Raw genomic sequence first — 20535 nt, forward strand, 5'->3', positions numbered from 1 at the left:
TTCATAATGTGTAAGAAAGCACAATTTTCTTTTTTTTTGGACTATAATCTGAAATGAAAGTTGGACTGTTACATTTATAAAAATGCAGAGAGTTTTACAAATTGAAAATTAAGTGCTACATTTAGCTGTCTGAGCATGACAAGGTTGACTTTTGAAGCAGTGAGGGAGAGAATTTGATTCTGAGGGCACATATTTTCTGAGTTAAGGAAATTTGCCCTGATAATAGCCCCTCTCGCTGGTGAGTTGGAGCGTCTGAAAAAGCTTCAAGTGCCAGGGTAGCAGAGATAAAAATAAACTGCCAGAGGCTGCAAACTGAAAGCATCCACTCCTCCCTTCTCTCTCAATATGGAGAATAAGACAGAAAAACCAAGAAAGCTTAAAGGAATTTCACAAGACCTAGATCCTTGTCTTATTTTAATTCTTACCTCAGCAAGGTCTTGTACTAACAGTGTTTTCCTGAACTTAGCTACATATGATGCCACTGTAATGCCAAATCCAGCAGTTTCAACAGCAATAGGTTTCTGTTGTTGTTGGTCTTTCATTCCAGCTGATGTAAACAGGCACAATGACTGTAGAAAAAAAAATCAGGCCAAGTCAATTATAAATGTTAATCAATGTTAAGCATGTTTAGTAATTGTGGGCAGCACGGTAGCACAGTGGTTAGCACAGCTGCCTCACAGCGCCAGAGACCAGGTTCAATTCCCGCCTCGGGCAACTGTCTGTGTGAAGTTTGCACATTCTCCCCGTGTCTGCGTGGGTTTGCTCCGGTTTCCTCCCACAGTCATAAAGATGTGCAGGTTAGGTGAATTGGCCATGCTAAATTGCCTGTAATGTTATGTGAAGGGTTAAGTGTAGGGGAATGGATCTGGGTGGGTTGCTCCTTGGAGGGTCAGTGTGGACTTGTTGGGCTGAAGGGCCTATTTCCACACTGTAAGTAATCTAATCAAATCAAACAACAATAGTGTGCTGAAATCAGCAAATTTATTTTTCTTTTCTCAGAGCTGGCATTCCATTGAGGAATGTGGGCTTAGTTTCTACCAAAAAGGTGAAAGGAATATGTCATGGCAATTCTGGATGTCAAGACTTTGTAAAATAATTTTACATTCTACGATGGTATAATGATTCAATATCACTATGAATTAAGTCACAATAAAAAGCAGTGATTTTACTGCTCACTGAATGGAGCTGCACCACAAGACCCTAAAGATTATGTTTTACACTATCGGTAAAAACATCATTATAGATGTTTTTCATGTATGATCATACTAAAACTGTCAGCTTTTAAATAAAACCTCAAACTAAAGCACGATCTGCCTGCTTGGGTGCATATGAATGTCTCTCTGATACTATTTCAAAGAAAGCAGGATAGTGTTACGACACGGGGTAAACCCTTTGAAAAAAGATCTTGGAAATGACTGTCAGACTACTCAGGTCTCCTGGCATCATGGTAGCACACAAACCCACCAACACACTAAAACAGCAGCTAATGAATTTGAAAAACCCTACACAGACAACAACCAAAACTAATGTCATTTACAAGATACCTCGCAAAATCTGTAACAAATACTACATTGGACAAACAGGTAGAAAACTAGCCACCAGGATACATGAACATCAAGTAGCCACAAGTAGCTGAAGGGCCTGTTTCCACACTGTAAGTAATCTAATCTAATCTAATTTACAATTCCTTTCTCTTAAACCCAATTAAGATTTACAAAAAAAGTCAACTTTCAAAACCAGTAAGCTGTCGAATCCTCTCTTTGTATCTTCCTCTGCAGATTTTCCTGTCGTCTTTTCGATGCTCTGCTGTGCAAAGTCTTCTAGCCAGGTACCTTCCAGACAGTTGTTCTGCTGGCAGTCTGTACTTGTTGGTGGCTTGGCAGCTCTCCCCCTAACTGTTCAAAATGTCCAGTTTTATACCCCAAAACATCAGATCATTTCGTTGGTTTTATTATCAAAATACTAAATTCAAATGTAATTGGATTCTGGTATCTTGGGGCATAATTTAAACTGACTGGCCAAATTTGAATTTGTTTTTCTGTTCCATAGCAACATATCTGTAGTACTGGTTTCAACCAAGTGTAACATTATTACCTTGTTTACAACACTGTGTGCTGTGTTAAGCAGTCATTGCTAGCTTTTCAACTCTCAAAAAGTACAGTACCTCAATACCTTCATAACAATAGTTATTGTGGTCAATATATATGTATCTATAATCAGTATCAACAAAACTAATTATCTGGTTAGTTTCACATTGCTGTTTGTGGGAGTTTGCTCCATTCAAAATTGGCAGCAACATTTTCTGCATTATAACAAGATAATTTTTAAAAAAAATCATTAGCTATAAAGAGTCTTGTAAAGTGCGATGTAATAGCGAATTTTTTTCTTATTTTCTTTTCTCAAACGTCCCTCCTTTTTCCAACTTCAGCAGCACCAGGTTCTTATCAGTTGTATTTGTCACAACTCCTAGCAGGAACTGAAAAACTTGAATTCTTAATTTATTCTTCCTCAACCTGTTCCCTTTCCTTGTATGGAACTGTTCTAAAAATTACAATATGTTTATCGTTAATTCAAAGAGCTCATTGGGCTTGTCAGTTTTTATTCTGGTTTTTCTTATTTTCTGGAGATGTGGTAGTTTAAGTTGCTTCTTCCTCCTTTTCACTGGACTCAATCATGTAGGCAATCAATTAATTAACTGCCTTGGGACTGCTTTGCTTCCCCCAATTAATGCTATGTGAACAACACTCGAGAACCCTAGTAAAATGAACGAATTAGGCACTAAAATTATACTCAATGTTAATTTTTTTTATAGCTGCAATTCCTTGGGGATCCACTGGGTGACAGCAACATTCTAGGTCTAACCACGGGTACAGTATTGAGCAACAACTTTTGTATCAATCTTTCTCTGACGAACCCTTTTAATTTTCCTCATGGACTTCTGGTAAAGAAATCATACCCAGGTCTATTAAGCCAAACAGCAACACATACTGCACATATATATGTAGTTCTTTTAGAGTAATAAAACCCCAGACATTTCACAGAAGCATCATCAAATATGATTTGACATTAAACCACCAGAACAAATATGAAGGTAGGTGACTAAAAACAAATACAAGTATATTTTAAGGGATAAATTGAAGGAGGCCAACAAAAAGGAAGAGAGTTGGAGAAATATCAAAAGAGAGAGAAATGTTGTGGGGTGGGGGGGATTGAGTAGTTAGGAATTCCTTATGGTTTCTCCTTGCTCTTGGTCTAAATTCACATCTTTCTCAACTTTCTCTCCTATTTCCCTAAACCTAATCCAAGTCTGACGTGACCATGAGACCTATATCCTATTTCCTTGACCTGAATTCCATTGATTATCCAACATTCTATCTTGCCCAATGAGCCCCAAAATTGCAGAGCAGAAAATCACCTCCAGCACCTTTTTTTCCAAGCTGAATGTGCATCCAAGCCATGAGATGGATGAATTTCAGGTTCAAAGCTACTTGATTGCAATGGGTATTATCAGTTCACAGGTAGCAGCATCAGATCAGAAAAAGAATAATCCATTGCACTGGAGAAACAAGTAGCTCATAGAAGACACACTTACTTTTGATATGGCAATAAGTGTTTTAAAAGGACACCAGCTCAAAAAAAATTGTAATGATCAAAGGACATATATTTTGACAGAGATGCCAGGCAAATGGGGTGTCCATAAAACAAACTGTGGGTGAATTACAGTCGGTTTATTTCACATATAAATATAGCACACTAACCAATGCAATTATTGTGTGATTAATTTGTTGAAGAAACTTTAATTCCACAAGTTACAGATTCCACAAGCTCTCACTGAGGAACTTTAGCAGTCTGAATTGATGACATCATGTGAGATTCAGAGAGGAGATGCAGAAACACAACCCCAGAGTGTTTGTAGACAAAGGTTTCCAAACCAGCTCAAGTGTAAGGCGTACAAAGAGACGTCAACAGTCTCAGCAAAACCTACCTCATCACAGGAGGAACACTTAAATATTTCCCCAAATTGTGGAGGTACCCAATGATTCACAACACTACGTCGATCTTGGGAAAAAAGTGCATCGCGGGCTCAAAAGTGAAACCACTTCACAAAGGGATAAAGGTGATTGAAGATGTCATCAGTTTGGCACATGGATGAATCTATTGTTTCGAGTGAACTACAGATGATACAGCAACAGGCCAGCAAAAGAAAGCTGAACTGACATCATGGCAATCCCCCTATCGATGACACTCATCAATGTTGGTGTGAAAGTATTGATATTGAGCGCCAAGGAACTCTAGCATCATTATATTCACAATCTTTTTCTCCCTCCTGCAACAAACAGTCCTCAAGCTTGTGGTATTTCAATTATTCTGGTTTTGAGAAGGATCTAGTGCACATCAAAAATGTCAACCTGGATATTTTTGTGTTTTACCGGAACCCTGATGGAAGCAAACCTGTTTGACAAGCTTGGCTTTCAACTGGAAAACTCCAAAGAACATAAAATTAATGCAATTAATGACATTTGATCTCCTAGGATTTAAGGAGATTAAGAAGTACTGCCATGATCTTTAAATTGACACATCACCAGTTACATGAATTTTGAGACAGTTGCCATTTGCAGTCTGTGCCAAAATGTCACAGGAACTGAAATAGCTCAAAGCAGACTGTATTATTGAATCCCCATTATGTTGAACCTAGCCATTGTATGTGAAAATGATGAATGTAGATGATACCTCAACCATAAGGTAGCCAACAAAGCAATTACTCCAGACAAGTATCCTCTTCTTATGAGGGAAGATCTATTGGCATAATTTCATGCCTACAGTCTACATGAGGTTTGTCTTGTGTCAAAGCTATCTTTAGATACCAGAGCAAAACAAATGGTATCCACTTTCAAAGGCTTATTTCAGTACGGCAGAATGGACTAAGTCCAGTAGCTAGCACGTTTTAGAAGAGTGCTCCTTCAGTCTTTCTGACATGGACAGGATGTTCAACCCACTTGATGGCACAATTGTCCAAGGAAGTGAAAAAGCAGAACATAATCTGTAGTTCTCAGTGGCACTCACTCAACGCACACAACACAATTTGACATATAACAAAGAAATACACTTATTTGCGACACCTAAAATTATTCTTTGGGTATAGAGTAACATCAGCTGGAGTAAAGCCTGCATTTGATAATGTCAAAGCCAGTTAAGAAGTTTCAACCCCATCTAACTTGAAAGAGTTGGGAACGTTAGTCAACACTGCCAACTTTTACTGCAAATTTGTTCTTAAGCACAGAGATTGCTGGGCGACTTCAAAAGCCACCACACAGACACAGAATGAGAATGAACATTGCAAAGCAAAAGAACCATTTGACCTTTTAAGGGCAAAGATAGCACTTCCACCGGTTCTCACATTCTGTATATCAACCTGCATGCTGCAACAGATCAGGAAATATGAATGACACTATACTCCAGCAATACATTGAAGATAGCGAACGGCCCATTACTGATATGTTACACTTGTTGACAGGCACTGAATGCACATACACAACTCAAAATTGGGAGCACGAGCCTGAAAGTACACTTATGCACAAATGGGTCTTACTAGAAGAAAGTTCACTATCCGAATCAAGCAAGAAGTCCTAAATATATTGCCAATCACATCAGCGTCTGTATATCAATCTCTATATATCTGCTGATGGTCAAATAGCCTACACGAGTAGAATTTCGAAGTATCCCCAAGCTTTATGCAACTGAGCAGCTGACACATCGCAGATGTTAGATATTGTGAAAAGCCTGCAACACTGAATACTAAGTAACTGTTATATTTCACATGCAACTGAGAATCTAGTTACACGAGAGAAGATGTAGACAAAACTGGCAACAGGCATCATTTAAGCAAGTCAGTACATGAGAGTATGTGATTGCATTGTTTGATGTTAATTGCACTACAAGGAGAACTCAAAGTTTTTCCAGAAAGCACTAAAGGACTATTAAATCTTGTTCATGAAAATATCCAGCTGTTATTAAGATGAAATAATGATTTCACAAACCAGTCTGGTGGCCAGTAATACATTTTTTCATAGAAAGTTAATGTCGAGAGTGTGGTGCTGGAAAAGCATAGCAGGTCAGGCAGCATCCAAGGAGCAGGAGAATTCTGGTCTCCTTCCTATCAGTGTTTCACAGAGACCATTCCCTCCGCGACTTCCTTGTCAGATCCACACCCTCAACCAGCCCACAACCCACTCCTGGCTCCTTCTCCTGCCACTGCAAGAAGTGCAAAATGTGCGCCCACAACTCCCCCCTCATCTACGTCCACAGCCAAAAAGGATCCTTCCACATCCAACAGAAATTTACCTGGACTTCCACCAATGTAATCTACTGTATCCTTTGCACCCGATGTGGTCGCCTCTACATTGGGGAGACAGGATGCCAATTTGTGGATCATTTCAGAGAACATCTCTGGGACACCCGTACCAAACAATCCTACCGCCCCGTGGCTGAACACTTCAATACCCTCTCCCGCTCCATCAAGGACATGCAGGTCTGGGGCCTCCTGCACCGCCAAACACTAACCATCCGACGCCTGGAGGAAGAATGTCTCATCTTCCACCTTGGGACCCTGCAACCACATGGGATTAATGTGGATTTCACCAGTTGTCATATTGCCCCTCCCCCTAATTTATCCCAGTCCCAAGCCTCCAAAGTGGCACCGCCCTCTTGACCTGTCCATCGTCTTTCCAATCTATCCACTCCATCCTCCTCTCTGACCTATCATCTTCTCCCCCACCTTCATCTACCTACTGCATTCTTAGCTACCTTCCCCCCAGCCCTAGCCTCACCCATTCTTATTTAACTCTCAGCACCCCCAGGCCCACAAGCCACATTCTTGATGAAGGATTATGCCGAAATGTTGATTCTCCTGCTCCTCTGACGCTACCTGACCTGCTGTGCTTTTCTGGCACCACACTCTCGACTCTGATCTCCAGCATCTGCAGTCCTCACTTTCTCCAGAGGAAGGTTAACATCTGGGAAGAATGTCCTTGCACTTGGCATCACGGTGAAGAAGTTTGGGAATGGTATTTGGAGAGATGGTGTGGACTCAATGGGCTGAATGGCCTGCTTCCACAGTATAGGAATTGTATGATGCTGTATCATTGAGGGGACAGCCTTCAAGGGAAAACAACAGCAGCCAAATTTGTGGCATCAAGGTTGGCTCTGCTGCACAGGACAGGAGCAAAACGTGTGGAAATGCAATATTCACACGGGATCCATGTGTAAGGGGAATAAATAGGCATTTCTGTGATTGCAAATGAGGGTCCAAGATAGTATACTGCCTCCCTGGTGCTAGGGTCAAGGATGTCTTAATGCCAGTGCAGGCCACCCTGGAGGTGGGGGCATGAATAGCCAGAAGTTGTGGTACAGATTGGTACCAATGACGTAAATTAAAAAAAAAGGACGAGGTCCTAAAAGCAGAATTTAGGGAGTAAGGAAGCAAGTTGAAAAATAGGATCTCTAAAGGTAGTGATCTCGGGATTGCAACCCGTGCCATGTGCTAGACAAAGTAGAAATAACAGGATATTATCAGATGAAAATGTGGCTAAGGAGGTCGTTTAAGGGGAAGGGTTTCAGATTCTTGGGGCATTGGGGCCAGTTTTGGGAGAGGTGGGAGCAGTTTAAACTGGATGGGTTACACCTAGGTAGACTGGAACTGATGCCCTCATATTTGCTACAGCGGTTGGGGAGGGTTAAAACTAAATTGGCAGGGGGATAGGACCTTATACAAGGAATCAGAGAAAATGGAATCAAGAACACAAAAAAAGTTAGGAAGGGTTATAAGAAATGCTAGGTAGAGGATTTAAAGGCCAGAATCAAACAAGATCACTGTAAAAAAAAAGTAGGAATTGGACAGGGAACACTGAAAAGACAAGCCTGATTGCACAGAGCGTTTGAAATAAAGCGGATGAATTAATCATGCAAATAGATGTAAATGGGTATAATAAACTGGGATGACAGATCTGGCTGCACGGTGACCAGGGATGGGAATTGAACACTAAGTAGTATTCAGCATTGAGGAAGGACAGGCAAAAAGGAAAAGATGAATGAGCTACATTGCTGAATAAATAAGATGTAATCACAATATTCAGGAAAGATACTAGCTCAGACAATGTAGAATTTGGGCGGGTAGAATTGATAGATACCAAGGATCAAAAAATACTTTAGTGGTGGTGGTATAAGGACTACCAAACTGTAGTGGTGATGTTGGCAATTGCATTAAACAGGAAATCAGATGCATGCGGAAAAGGCACATCTGTAATTATGGGTTACTGTATTCTGCATATAGATTGGGCAAGTCAAGTTAATAATAGCATAGAGGAGGAATTCATAGAGCATGTGTGGGATTTTTTCTATCTGGAACAATAGGTTGAGGAACCAACTAGAGAACAGGCCATCTTAGCTTGGGTATTATGCAGTTGAGATGTGGGGATGTGCAACCAAATTATGACAGAATTCTTCATTAAGTTGGAGTATGAGGTAGTTGATTCTGAGTAAGGGAAACTAGGATTGTATGATGCATGATTTGGCTTTGATGGATTGGGCAATGTTACTGAAAGGAATGATAGTGGATAGACAATGGCAAACATTCAAAGAGTGAACGGGTGAACTACAACAATTGCACTCTTGCGTCAGACAGGAATAAGCAAAGAGAACAGTGGCCAAACCATGGCTTATGAGGGAAGTTAGAGATAGTATTAGGTACAAAAAAAAGGAAGCATATAGATGGGTAAGAAAAACAACAATGGACCCGAGGATAAGGAATAGTTCAGCAAAGGAGAACCAAGACATTGATTATGAAAAGGAAAATAGAGCATGAGGGCTTGGGGGAACAGAAAAACTGAGTGTAAAACTTTCTATAGGTATGTAAAGAAAAAAACTAATGTAGTCAGAAATCAGGGGGATTTATAATGGGGAACAAAAAATGGCTGACAAACTAAGTTCATATTTTGTATCTGTTTTACAAAGGAGAACACAAAAACATACGTAAAATCATGAGGAACACAGGGTTTAATGAGAGGGAAGAACTGAAGCAAATCTATACTAGTAGGGAAATGATTGGATTGAAGGCTATTAAATTTCCAGGGCCTGATCCCAGAATGCTTAAGGTGGTCCTTCAAATAGTGGATGCATTGTTGATCATCTGGTTATTATTCAAGATTCTTTAAATACTGGAACAGTTCTAACAGACTGGAGGGTAGCTAATGAAACCCCATTATTTAAAAAGGGGGTGAGGGGAGGGTAGAGAGAAAACAGGGAATTATAGATCAATGATTCCGATGCCAGTAATCGGGAAGATGCTAGAGTCCATTATAAAGGATTTATATCGCAGAGCATTTAGAAAACAGTAGTAGAATCAGACACAGTCAGCATGGATTTACAAAATGGAAATCATGCTTGACAAATTTACCGGAATTCTTCAAGGATGTATCTAGTAGAATTGATCAGGAGGAGCTTGTAGATGCGGTTTATTTGGACTTCCAGAAGGCTTTTGACAAAGTCCCACAAGAGATAAGTATGTAAAGTTAAAGCATATGGGACTGGATTAAAAAATTGGTTAGCAGCCAGGAAATAAAAAGTAGGAATAAATGGGCCATTTTCTGAATGGCAGTAGTGGGGTAGCACAGGGATTGGTAGGACCCCAGCTATTCACAAAATATAATAATGACTTAGATGAGAGAACTAAATGTAATATCTCAAATGACAGAGCTGGGTGGAAGAGTGAGCGGTGAGGAAGATGCAGAGATGTTGTGAAATGTAAAAAGGGTTCAGACAAGATTTTCAAGGATGTTGCCAGGGTTGGAGGATTTGAGCTAAAAGGAGAAGCTGAATAGGCTGACACTGTTTTTCCTGGAGCGTCGGAGGCTTATAGAGGTTTATAAAATCATGAGGAACATGGATAGGATAAACACAAAGTCTTTTTCCTGGGATGGGAGAGTCCAAAACTACAGGGCATAGGTTTAGGGGGAGACGGGCAAGATATAAAAGGGATCTAAGGGGCAACTTTTTCACATAGAGATTTGCTCGTGTATGGAATAAATGCCAGAGGAATTAGTGGAAGCTGGTACAATTGCAGCATTTAAAAGGCATCTGAATGGGTATACGAATAGGAACAGTTGTGAGGGATATGGGCCAAGTGCTGGCAAATGGGACTAGATTAGGTTAGGATATCATGAACGAGTTGGACTGAAAGGTCTGCTTCCATGCTGTACCTCTCTATGACTCTATGTTGCAGTGTGATTCCGACATGCTGAGCGAGTGGGTAAATGCATGGCAAATGCTATAAAATGTAAATAATTGTGAGGATAGGAAGACAGTTCATTAGTTGAATTGCTGTAAATTAAGAGATGGGAATGTTCAATAAGTACCCAGTAATCGTATGCATCAGTCACTGAAAGTAAGCACACAGTGTGCTAGACAATAAAAAAGGCAACTATATGTAAGTCTTCACAGCGAGAGAATTAGCATGCAGGAAGAAGAATGTCTTGCTACATTATACAGAGGTCACACCTGGAATATTATTTGCAGTTTTGGTTTCCTTATTTGAGGAATGATGTTTTTGCCATAGAAGAGTGGAGTGAAGGTTTACCAAATTGACTCCTGGGATGGGAGGAGTGACTTATGAGGAGAGATTGAGTCGGTTAGGATTGTATGCATTGAAGTTTAAAAGAATGAGGGGGAAAGTTTCGTAGAAACCTGTAAAATTAGATGCAGGAAGGATGTTGCTTGACTGTGGTGGAGTCCAGAACTAAAGGTTATTATTTAAGGATAAGGGTCAAGGACAGAGATGAGGAGAAATTTTTTCAACCAGAAAGAGGTGAACCTGTGGAATTGACTACAACAGACAGTGGCTGTGGCCAAAATATTGTTGTTTTCAAGAAGGAGGTAGATATAGCTTTTGTAGCTAAAGGGATCAAGGAATATTGGGGAAAGGCAGGCTGAAGGTATTGAGCTCAATGATTAGCCATGATCATATCAAATAATAGAACAGGCTCAAGGGATTGATTAGCCTATCTTCTGTGTTTCTATGTTACGTAGTATAGGAATGGGCCAAATCCAGCCTGCTAGCTCACAGCAAGACCTCAGATAAATGCCCCGGGTCAAAGGAGCAACAAATCAGCCAGACACCCAGCCAATTTCAGTTTACATTTCATTGAAAGTGACTGCACTTGACACTTTGTAATATAACCGATAAATTGGTTCAGTATAACAATTCCCTTGAGAAATATTGTTCTTTTTTGTTTAATTCAGTATTATTTCTTTGAATCTGCTCTGTTATTTCCACATTTACTGGATTTGGATTGTGCACAGATCATTGAATGTGGCAGGACGGGGGAAGAGGTGAATTAATAAAGTGTTCATGTTTTGGGGTTAATTAATTGGGGTAGAGCATAAGAGCAAGAAGGTTGATGTGGAGCTTGTGCAAGACACTTATTAAACTACAACTGATACTGAGTACAGTTGTGAGCACATTATAGAATTTGAATGCATTGGACAAAATGCAGAAGCTATTTACAAGAACGGTTTCAGGAATGAGAAACGTCATTGTGAGGATAGACTGAACAAGTTAGGACTGTTCTCCTTAGAGATAAGTGACGAAAAGTGTGGCACAGGAAAAGCAAAGCAGGTCAGGTAGCATCTGAGGAGCAGAAGAGTTGACATTTCAGGCATAACCCCTTGTGTGTATAGAGGGGGCAGTAGGGGGCTGACAGATAAGTAGTAGGGTGGGGAGCTAGCTGGGAAGGCGATAGGTGGATGCAGGAGGGGAGTGATTGTGATAGGGCATTGGGGAGGATGGAGCGCATAGGTGGGAAGAAAATCCGACAGGTCAAGAGGGTAGGGCTGAATTGAAGGGTTGGACCTGGGATGAGATGGGGGAGGGGAGATTTGGAAACTAGTGGTCGACGTTGATGCCCTGTGGTTGAAGGGTCCCAAGGCAGAAGATGAGACGTTCTTCCTTCAGTTGTCCGATGGCTTAGATTTGGTAGTGGAGGTTGCCCAGGACTTGCATGCCCTTGGTGGAGTGGGAAGGGTAGTTGAAGTGGTCGACCACAGGTGGTGGGATTTTGGGTGTGTGCGTCCCAGAGATGTTCCCTGAAATGTTCCACGAGTTGGTGTTCTGTCTCCCAGTGTAGGAGAGATCATATCAAGAACAACAGATGCAGTAGGTGAGGCGTTTCAATATGCAGGAAAATCTCTGCCAGATGTAAAGACATCCCTCATAGCCTTGGACAGAGGTGAGGGGGGAGGTGTCAACACAGGTTTTACACCTCTTGCAGTGGCAAGGGAAGGTGCTGGGTGTGGAACCAATGAGGGAGTCACGGAAGGAATGGTCTCTGCAGAATGCAAATGGAATGGGGAGGGAAATATATCTCTGGTGGTGGGATCTGAGTGTAGGTGGCAGAAATGGCAGAGGATAATGCGCTGTATCCAGATATTAGAGTCGAAAGTGTGGTGCTGGAAAAGCACAGCAGATCAGGCAGCATCTGAGCTGACATTTTGGGCATAAGCTCTTCATCAGGAGGGAATTAACGTATCTGGATATTAGTAGAGTTCTATCCTTGTTGCAGTTGGAGGGGTGGTGGTCAAGGGCAGAGAAGCAGGAAATGGAACAGATGCGTTAGAGGGCATTGTTGATTATGTGGGAGGGGAAATTGCAGTCCTGGAAATAGGAGGCCATCTGGGATGTCCTTGAGTGGAATTGCTCCTCCTGGGAGCAGATATGGCAGAAGCAGAGGAATCGGGAGTAAGGGATTGCATTTTTACAGGGGGGGGGGGGGAGTCGGAGGAGGTGTAGTCCAGGTAGCTGTGGGAGTCGGTGGGTTTGAAATAGTTGTGTGTTGAGTTAGTCTCCAGAGATGGAGACGGAGAGGTAAGGCAACTGAGAGGAGATTTGAGAGGTGTCTTCAAATTCACGAGTGGGCTGGATAGAGTAGATAGAGAGAAGCCATTCCTGCTTGTAAAAGAAAAATAACAAGAGGTTATCCATTTAAAGTGATGTGTAAATGAAGCAAGAGTGAGAAATATATTTTTCACACAAGTTGAGCATAAGTAATGTACTACCTAGAAACGTGGTGGAGACAGGTTCAGCTGAGTCATTCAAGAGGGCATTGAATGGTTATTTAGATAGAATTATTGTGCAGAGGTATAAAAAAAAGGCAGGAGTTTGGCATTAGGTAATGCAGGCATGTTGGGCAAATCACCACCTTCTGCGCCATAACAAGTGTGATTGTTTCAAACTGCTAGCCCTGCCAGGAGGAGGAGCTGGAATATAGTGAACAAAAATGGTCAGGGGGGATGCAGCCAGCTTTTTTTCCGGGGGGGGGGTTGGGGGTGTGGCGACATGACATATACTACAGCCTATCAAAATAAAACATGAAATCAGTTTGAATCCGGAGATACAAAGTGGACATGGTTTTTAGAGAAAGGACAGTGAACAGGGAGTCTGAGGACTAAAGTTTGTTCCATTTGTTTGGATGTGTTTAGAATTCCAGAAGTACTGGTTTGACAATGTAAATGCTGCTATTCCTGCATCTCCCAGTTAGAGAAAAAAAGATTTCTGGTCTGGAATGAGAATGCGAATGTGGAACTGGAGAGATAGTGGTGCTCGAAGGAGAGATAGTGAGAGTAATCAAGTGTGAATACGTGAGTGGGCAAATGGAACAGGAGGATAGTGAGAGCTGGAAAAGGGGAGAGGCAGAAAGGGGGAGAGAGCCAGCATGGGAAAAAAAGGGAGTGACAGTTAACAACATGAGATAACAATGAACACACAAGGGGAAAGGATTGGAAGAGTGACATTAAGATACTTCGGAAATTTTCCAAAGTATTTTCACACGATTTTTTTCATTTCAGGTTTATTTTGTCTCACCACGATTGTTCAACATTTGAGGGATTTAACAGGGGGTTTTGAAAGTAATGCTGTTGATGTGGTTTACTCGGACTTCCTAAAGACATCTGATACAGTGTCACAAAACAGAATTGTGGGCACTGTTACAGCTTATGGAATGAAGGGGCCAGTAGCAATATGAATATGGAATTGGCTGAGTGAATACAAACAGTGGGTAGTTCAGTAAGCAATTCTTTTCAAAATTTTCTCTGGCAAATAGCTGTCTGTATTTCAGGTAGAAAGATAGCCAATGGACATCGGAAGATTCACCAAAGCAAAAGAACCTCAGCTATCACATTAGGACTGCGAGCAAGTTGAATATTTCAGCTTTCCCTCTTAAAAATTAAATTAAGCTATTTTTCTTTAGCATGCAACCCTCAATGGATATTCTCCATGTATCACCAAGTAGCATGTACAGTCAGGGAAAAATCTGTTAAACTATGTCCTCCACCTACAACAGACAACATTGCAAAAAAAAACCATGGCAATAATTTCACATAGATATGTTTGGATAAATGACAAGCAATCCCTAGCAATCACCAAGTGTTTAGCTGTTGGTCATAGTCTATATAGCAAATGGCTGGAAATTAATATAATAAATTTCATATCCACTACTTCACCTATGTTACATCCAGACCCTGGGTGAGATTTCACAATTGAACGTGGTTTCAGATGATGTACCTTAAATCATTAAGCTCCCAGGCAAGGATGGATGAACTGGCTCCCCTCCTTTCTTCACCCATCCTCTTCATTGGTTGCAATAAAGTCAATTTCAAAACAGATCCCTTCTCATGCGGATACCTTTCCTCCAGATCCAAAAAAGTGACTTTGGCAGCTGAACTATCACCTGCAAGATTCTTAGGTATATAAGTTGTTTGTGATTCTCTTGTCTTGATTCATTTTAACCATCACTGAATTCTCGCATTCAAGGTGAGAAGGAGTCCTTTTGTTGTCCTGTTTCCTTTTATCATGCCTATTAACTGGTTGGCTGCTAGAACTCAAGAGTAACAGAGTTCCTTTTCACCTGATGGATTTTATTCTAGGCTCTTAAAAGCTAGAATGAATGAGATTATTGATTAATTGGTTTCAATTTTCCAAAACTCCCTCGATTTAGTCCCATTAGAGACATGTGACATTATGAATATAGTGTCCTGACTCTGGGCCTGAAAACCTGGGTTCAATTGCTATCTGCTCAAGAGGTGTGATATAATAGATGTGAACAGTTGGTTAAAAATGTCTAGTTGTCTGAATACAGGTTTAGAAGTACATTTTAATACAATTATATACTTTTGCATAAAATTATGAACTTTTAATACCACATCCTCATTTCAATGGTCTTGTATCTCCAACCATATTCTCGGCTTCCAGTTTTTCATTGGGCGTATCATATTTATTGAGTTGCCTTCAATATGGCTTACATAATAAATACATATCTCTGAGGTATTATCAATAGTCACAGGTGAGGTGCCGGAAGACTGGAGGTTGGCTAAAGTGGTGCCACTGTTTAAGAAGGGTGGTAAGGACAAGCCAGGGAACTATAGACCAGTGAGTCTGACCTTGGTGGTGGGCAAGTTGTTGGAGGGAATCCTGAGGGACAGGATGTACTTGTATTTGGAAAGGCAAGGACTGATTCAGGATAGTCAACATGGCTTTGTGCGTGGGAAATCATGTCTCACAAACTTGATTGAGTTTTTTGAAGAAGTAAACAAAGATGATTGATGAGGGCAGAGCAGTAGATGTGATCTATATGGACTTCAGTAAGACGTTCGACAAGGTTCCCCATGGGAGACTGATTAGCAAGGTTAGATCTCATGGAATACAGAGAGAATTAGCCATTTGCATACAGAACTGGCTCAAAGGTAGAAGACAACGGATGGTAGTGGAGGGTTGTTTTTAGACAGGAGGCCTGTGACCAGTGGAGTGCCACAAGGATCGGTGCTGGGTCCTCTACTTTTTGTCATTTACATAAATGATTTGGATGTGAGCATAAGAGGTACAGTTAGTAAGTTTACAGATGACACCAAAATTGGAGGTGTAGTGGACAGCGAAGAGGGTTACCTCAGATTACTACAGGATCTTGGCCAAATGGTCCAATGGTCTGAGAAGTGATAGATGGAGTTTAATTTAGATAAATGCGAGGTGCTACATTTTGGGAAAGCAAATCTTAGCAGGACCTATACACTTAATGCTAAGGTCCTATGGAGTGTTGCTGAACAATAAGACCTTGGAGTGCAGGTTCATAGCTCCTTGAAAGTGGAGTCGCAGGTAGATAGGATAGTGAAGAAGGCATTTGGTATGCTTTCCTTTATCGGTCAGAGTATTGAGTATAGGAGTTGGGAAGTCATGTTGCGGCTGTACAGGGCATTGGTTAGGCCACTGCTGGAATATTGTGTGCAATTCTGGTCTCCTTCCTATTGGAAAGATGTTGTGAAACTTGAAAAGGTTCAGATTTACAAAGATGTTGCGAAGGTTGGAGGATTTGAACTATAGGGAGAGGCTGAACAGGCTGGGGCTGTTTTCCCTGGAGCATCGGAGCCTGAGGGGTGACCTTATAGAGGTTTACAAAATTATGAGGCGCATGGATAGGTAAATAGGCAAAATCTTTTCCCTGGGGTCAGAGAGTCCAGAACTAAAGGGCATAGGTTTAGAGTGAGAGGGGAAAGATGTAAAAGAGATAGGGAACAACCGAAATTACAACAGGGGGGGTTATGACCGGGTATTCCATAACTAGAGGGCCTAGGTTCAGGGTGACAGGGGAAAGATATAAAAGAGATCTAAGGGATAACATTTTCACGCAGAGGGTGGTACGTGTCTGGAATGAGCTGCCAGAGGATGTGGTGGAGGCTGGTACAATTGGATGGGTATATGAATAGGAAGGGTTTGGAGGGATATGGGCCGGGTGCTGGCCGGTGGGACTAGATTGGGTTGCGATGTCTGGTTGTCATGGTCGGGTTGGACAGAAGGGTCTGTTTCCATGCTGTACATCTCTATGACTCTATATATTGGCACTGCTTATCATGACTGTCCTGGAAGCAGGCCAGTTGCTTCAGCTTCATGAGACTATCTAAGACCATTACATAGACAGCAAATGTATGTTGACTATTTTTGTTTCTTCACTGCACGATACATTGCGAAACAGTGCTTCTGCTCACTATGTATTAGCATTGCTGTAATATTGTGTCAATACCATTAGAAAACAGATTCACTATTGCAAACAAAACAAAAAAATGAATTGTCCCTGAACCAAGTGACCCTAGTGGCTACAGCACAGAAAGTGGAAGGCTGCTGAGTTTCACAGGACGTTCTTGAATAGCTCTATGCCTCGAGGGTCCGGCTTTGGGCAACACCACTTAGGCATGAATAGCGCCTTTTTCATAGGTTTGCTTAGTAGCAATAGTAAGGACGCTGATAAAGTGACAGTAGTGGGAACACAAATATTGTTACACTCCGAGTGAACAGCGGGTTCATATTCCGTAGTAGCACTACTACCACATCCCCTGCATTGCACATCATTGTTCCTCGTCACCTGCTGGACAAGATTGCTGGACTGTTATGAGTCACAGCTATGTACAGCACAGAAACAGACCCTTTAGACCAACCTGTCCATGCCAACCAGATATCCTAAATTAATCTAATCCCATTTGCCAGCACTTGGCCCATATCCCTCTAAACCCTTCCTGTTCATATACCCATCCAGATGTCTTTTAAATGCTGTAACTGTACCACTTCCTCTGGCAGCTCATTCCATACACGGAACCACCCTTTGCGTGAAAAACTTGCCCCTTAGGTCCCTTTTAAATCTTTCCCCTCTCACCATAAACCTGTGCCACGTTGAGCAATAAAATCTGTACCCATGGAGCTATCAGCCTGGATAGCTGCAGCCAGAGCCTTCATGCCAGGACAAAAATCTCAAAACCCTGCCTGAACATTCCTTGCAGCTGTTATATTGGTAAAATTGGAAAAAGAGACAGTTGCCAAAAGTCTTTCTATCTCGGGCTAATTTGCCATGTCTGTATGGATGTTCTTACCATTTGTACAGTGGCAAAGATGTGTTCTAAGATCCTCAACACGCCTTAAAACACCAAGCCAGTAACTGGCAACCAGCTGACAGACCTGCCAATGTACTAAGCAGTTCAACTCAACAGGTTTTAAATATAAACACCTTGCAGCACAGCTGGTGTGAAACCTTGCCTTCCATGAAGGTCACACCTGAGCTGACCTCTCTCTTGGCTTGGCACAGGCCATTTGTGCTTAGTGACTCATCATATACAGATTCTGACTCTATATTGCTTCAGTGTCAATACCTGAATTAGTAGCTGAGTGCTGCATCAAGTAACAATGTTGTTTTTCTTCTCCTCTCTCTCTTACACTTACTTCTTCAGCCTATTGGTACAATGGGAGGCTCGGGATAGGAGGAACTCCTATCTCCAGTTTCCATTTCATGGAACATTTAAGAATGAGGAGTTAATGGAGAAGATGCAGAAGAGAATAACTTACCTGCACCATATACAGCCTCCCCTGCACCAGACTCCACTGAGTTTTGAACACATTTGTCCATGATCTATTGAAGAAACCCTCTAGGGAGCTGTGGGGATTATAGCCCCTTGGCCCTAACAACCTCTTGTGGTTTTTATGCCTCTTGTTCCTGAAAATGAGGGGACACAATCTCACATCTACCACACATTTTGTCTGGATTGGTTGATTAATGGCAAAAGAACATGCTAATTAAGAACTGTGAGTGCTCCCTAGGTTTGCGGACCAATGGAATGCCCTACAACTTAGAAGGTGCTGCATCCTGATGTTCAGAATTTTTAAAGAATTAAAATAAACAAAATCTACAGCTGCAGGTCACCACTGTGGAAACCAATGAAAACAGTGGTCTTACCAGTAAGTAGGTCACAGAGGCCTCAAAGTATTCTGAGGGCTTCCATGCCCCACTATTCAACAATGCTGCTTCAAAGCAACCCCAATGTCTCCAATGCTCGAGGCTGCCTGGAAAATTCCAGTTGGCCTCTGATCATTGGTACAATTGGCTTCTTAATCAGCTTCTTCTCAGTATGATGCTGGCAGACAGTGTCAGCAAACTCAGGTCCTGCCCTCATATCAGGGTGAAAACCTGGTCTACAGTAGGCTGAAATCCAATCTGCTTAAATGTTTTCTAAAATTGCACCGGAATACAACATGACCATCAATTTGTAAAGATGAACTTCCACTTGCGAACACTAATTTAACAAAATAGATTATTGAAGACAAGAATTTAGACTTATTTCTACTGACAAGATTGCAGCAGTAGGAGTTGAAACCTTTGGGGGACAAATCCAACTCTACTTCAATACTGCCAATGGGAGCACAATGCCTACTTTCCTGCTGCTATATTCTCAGTATCTAAGATCCAAATGCAATGCTTAGTTCAAACGTTATTGCAACATCACGGTCAGTCCACCTTTTTAGAGACATTTGATACGATATACTCACATTGTTGCAGTCTCCCACAAAATATAATGAAAATCCATCAGCCATCGTAGCTGCAAAACAGTTATAGAGAAAGGAAAGTTATTGCAATGAAGAAAGGTATAAAATAATTAGGACACAGTTACAACACAGCATTTATAGTGCTTTTAGGGAAAGCTTAGAGTTTCTACTCCATTTGCAATATCATAAAGGAAAAATAGAAAGACAGGGAAATAAAATTAAAACCTACTCAAATAATTTTCATGATGTTTAATTAAATATCAGTGTATCTGCGGCACAACTAGCTAATGGGCAGGAAACAGCAAGTGGAGTTTTTTTGGAAAAGTTGGCGACCTGTGATAAATGGGATTCCACAGGGATCAATGTTGGGACCATAACTGTTTACAATATATATCAATGACTTGGAACAAGGAAGCAAATAACTTGATACAAAAATAGGTAAAAAGGCAGGTTGCAAAAGAGATAGAAACTATTCACAGTAAAATATTAATAGAATAAGTGTGTATTAAGTTGGCAAATGATGTGAAGTTGCTCATTTTGGAGAAAGAGAACAAAACAACAGAATATTATTTAAATGAATAAAATAATCTCCAGAAAACTGCAACACAAAGAGACTTGGGAGTACTCGTGCACAAAACACAAAGCTAGTACATAGGTATAGCAGGCAACGAGGAAGGCTAAAGGAATGTTAGCCCTTATTTCAAGAGAGTTGGAGTTTAAACAGTCTTACTGCAGCTGGACAAGGTGTTGCTGAGATCACACCTGGAGCATTGTTAGCAGTTTTGGTCCCCTTATTTAAGGAAAAATACCATTTCATTGGAGGCAGCTTAGAGAAGGTTCACTATGATGATTGCTATTATGGAGAGATTTTCTTATGAGCAAATGTTTAACAGGTTGGAACTCTACTCACTGGAATTTTGAAGAACGAGAGGTGATCTCATTGAATGTTGAGGGGGTGTTTCCCCTCATGGAAAAGCATAGGACTAGTGAGCATAGTCTCAGAATAAAGGGATGTCAATTTAAGACTGAAATGACATAGATTTTCTTCTCTCAGAGAGTTGAGAACATTTGAAATTCCTCACCACAGATAACTGTGGGAGCAGAGTCATTGCGTACATTTAAGGGTGAGATAGATT

The 20535-nt window shown here is 41.2% G+C and overlaps 1 protein-coding gene across 6 annotated transcripts in view; it reads right to left on the reverse strand.

The window, feature by feature from the left end:
- pde10a (phosphodiesterase 10A) overlaps positions 1–20535 on the reverse strand; it is a 452977-nt gene that overhangs the window by 107243 nt on the left and 325199 nt on the right. For all 6 annotated transcript variants that reach the window (XR_011961886.1, XM_072581016.1, XM_072581017.1 and 3 more), the window contains 2 exons: positions 19403–19452; positions 426–569 (listed from right to left, as the gene is read on the reverse strand). Coding sequence is in view for 5 of the 6 variants with exons in the window: in XM_072581016.1 (XP_072437117.1) it covers positions 426–569; positions 19403–19452 (194 nt within the window). In the remaining variant the exon portion in view is untranslated. The remainder of the gene's footprint in view (positions 1–425; positions 570–19402; positions 19453–20535) is intronic.

This window comes from Chiloscyllium punctatum, chromosome 11, assembly GCF_047496795.1.
Source record: "Chiloscyllium punctatum isolate Juve2018m chromosome 11, sChiPun1.3, whole genome shotgun sequence".
Lineage (NCBI taxonomy): Eukaryota > Metazoa > Chordata > Chondrichthyes > Orectolobiformes > Hemiscylliidae > Chiloscyllium > Chiloscyllium punctatum.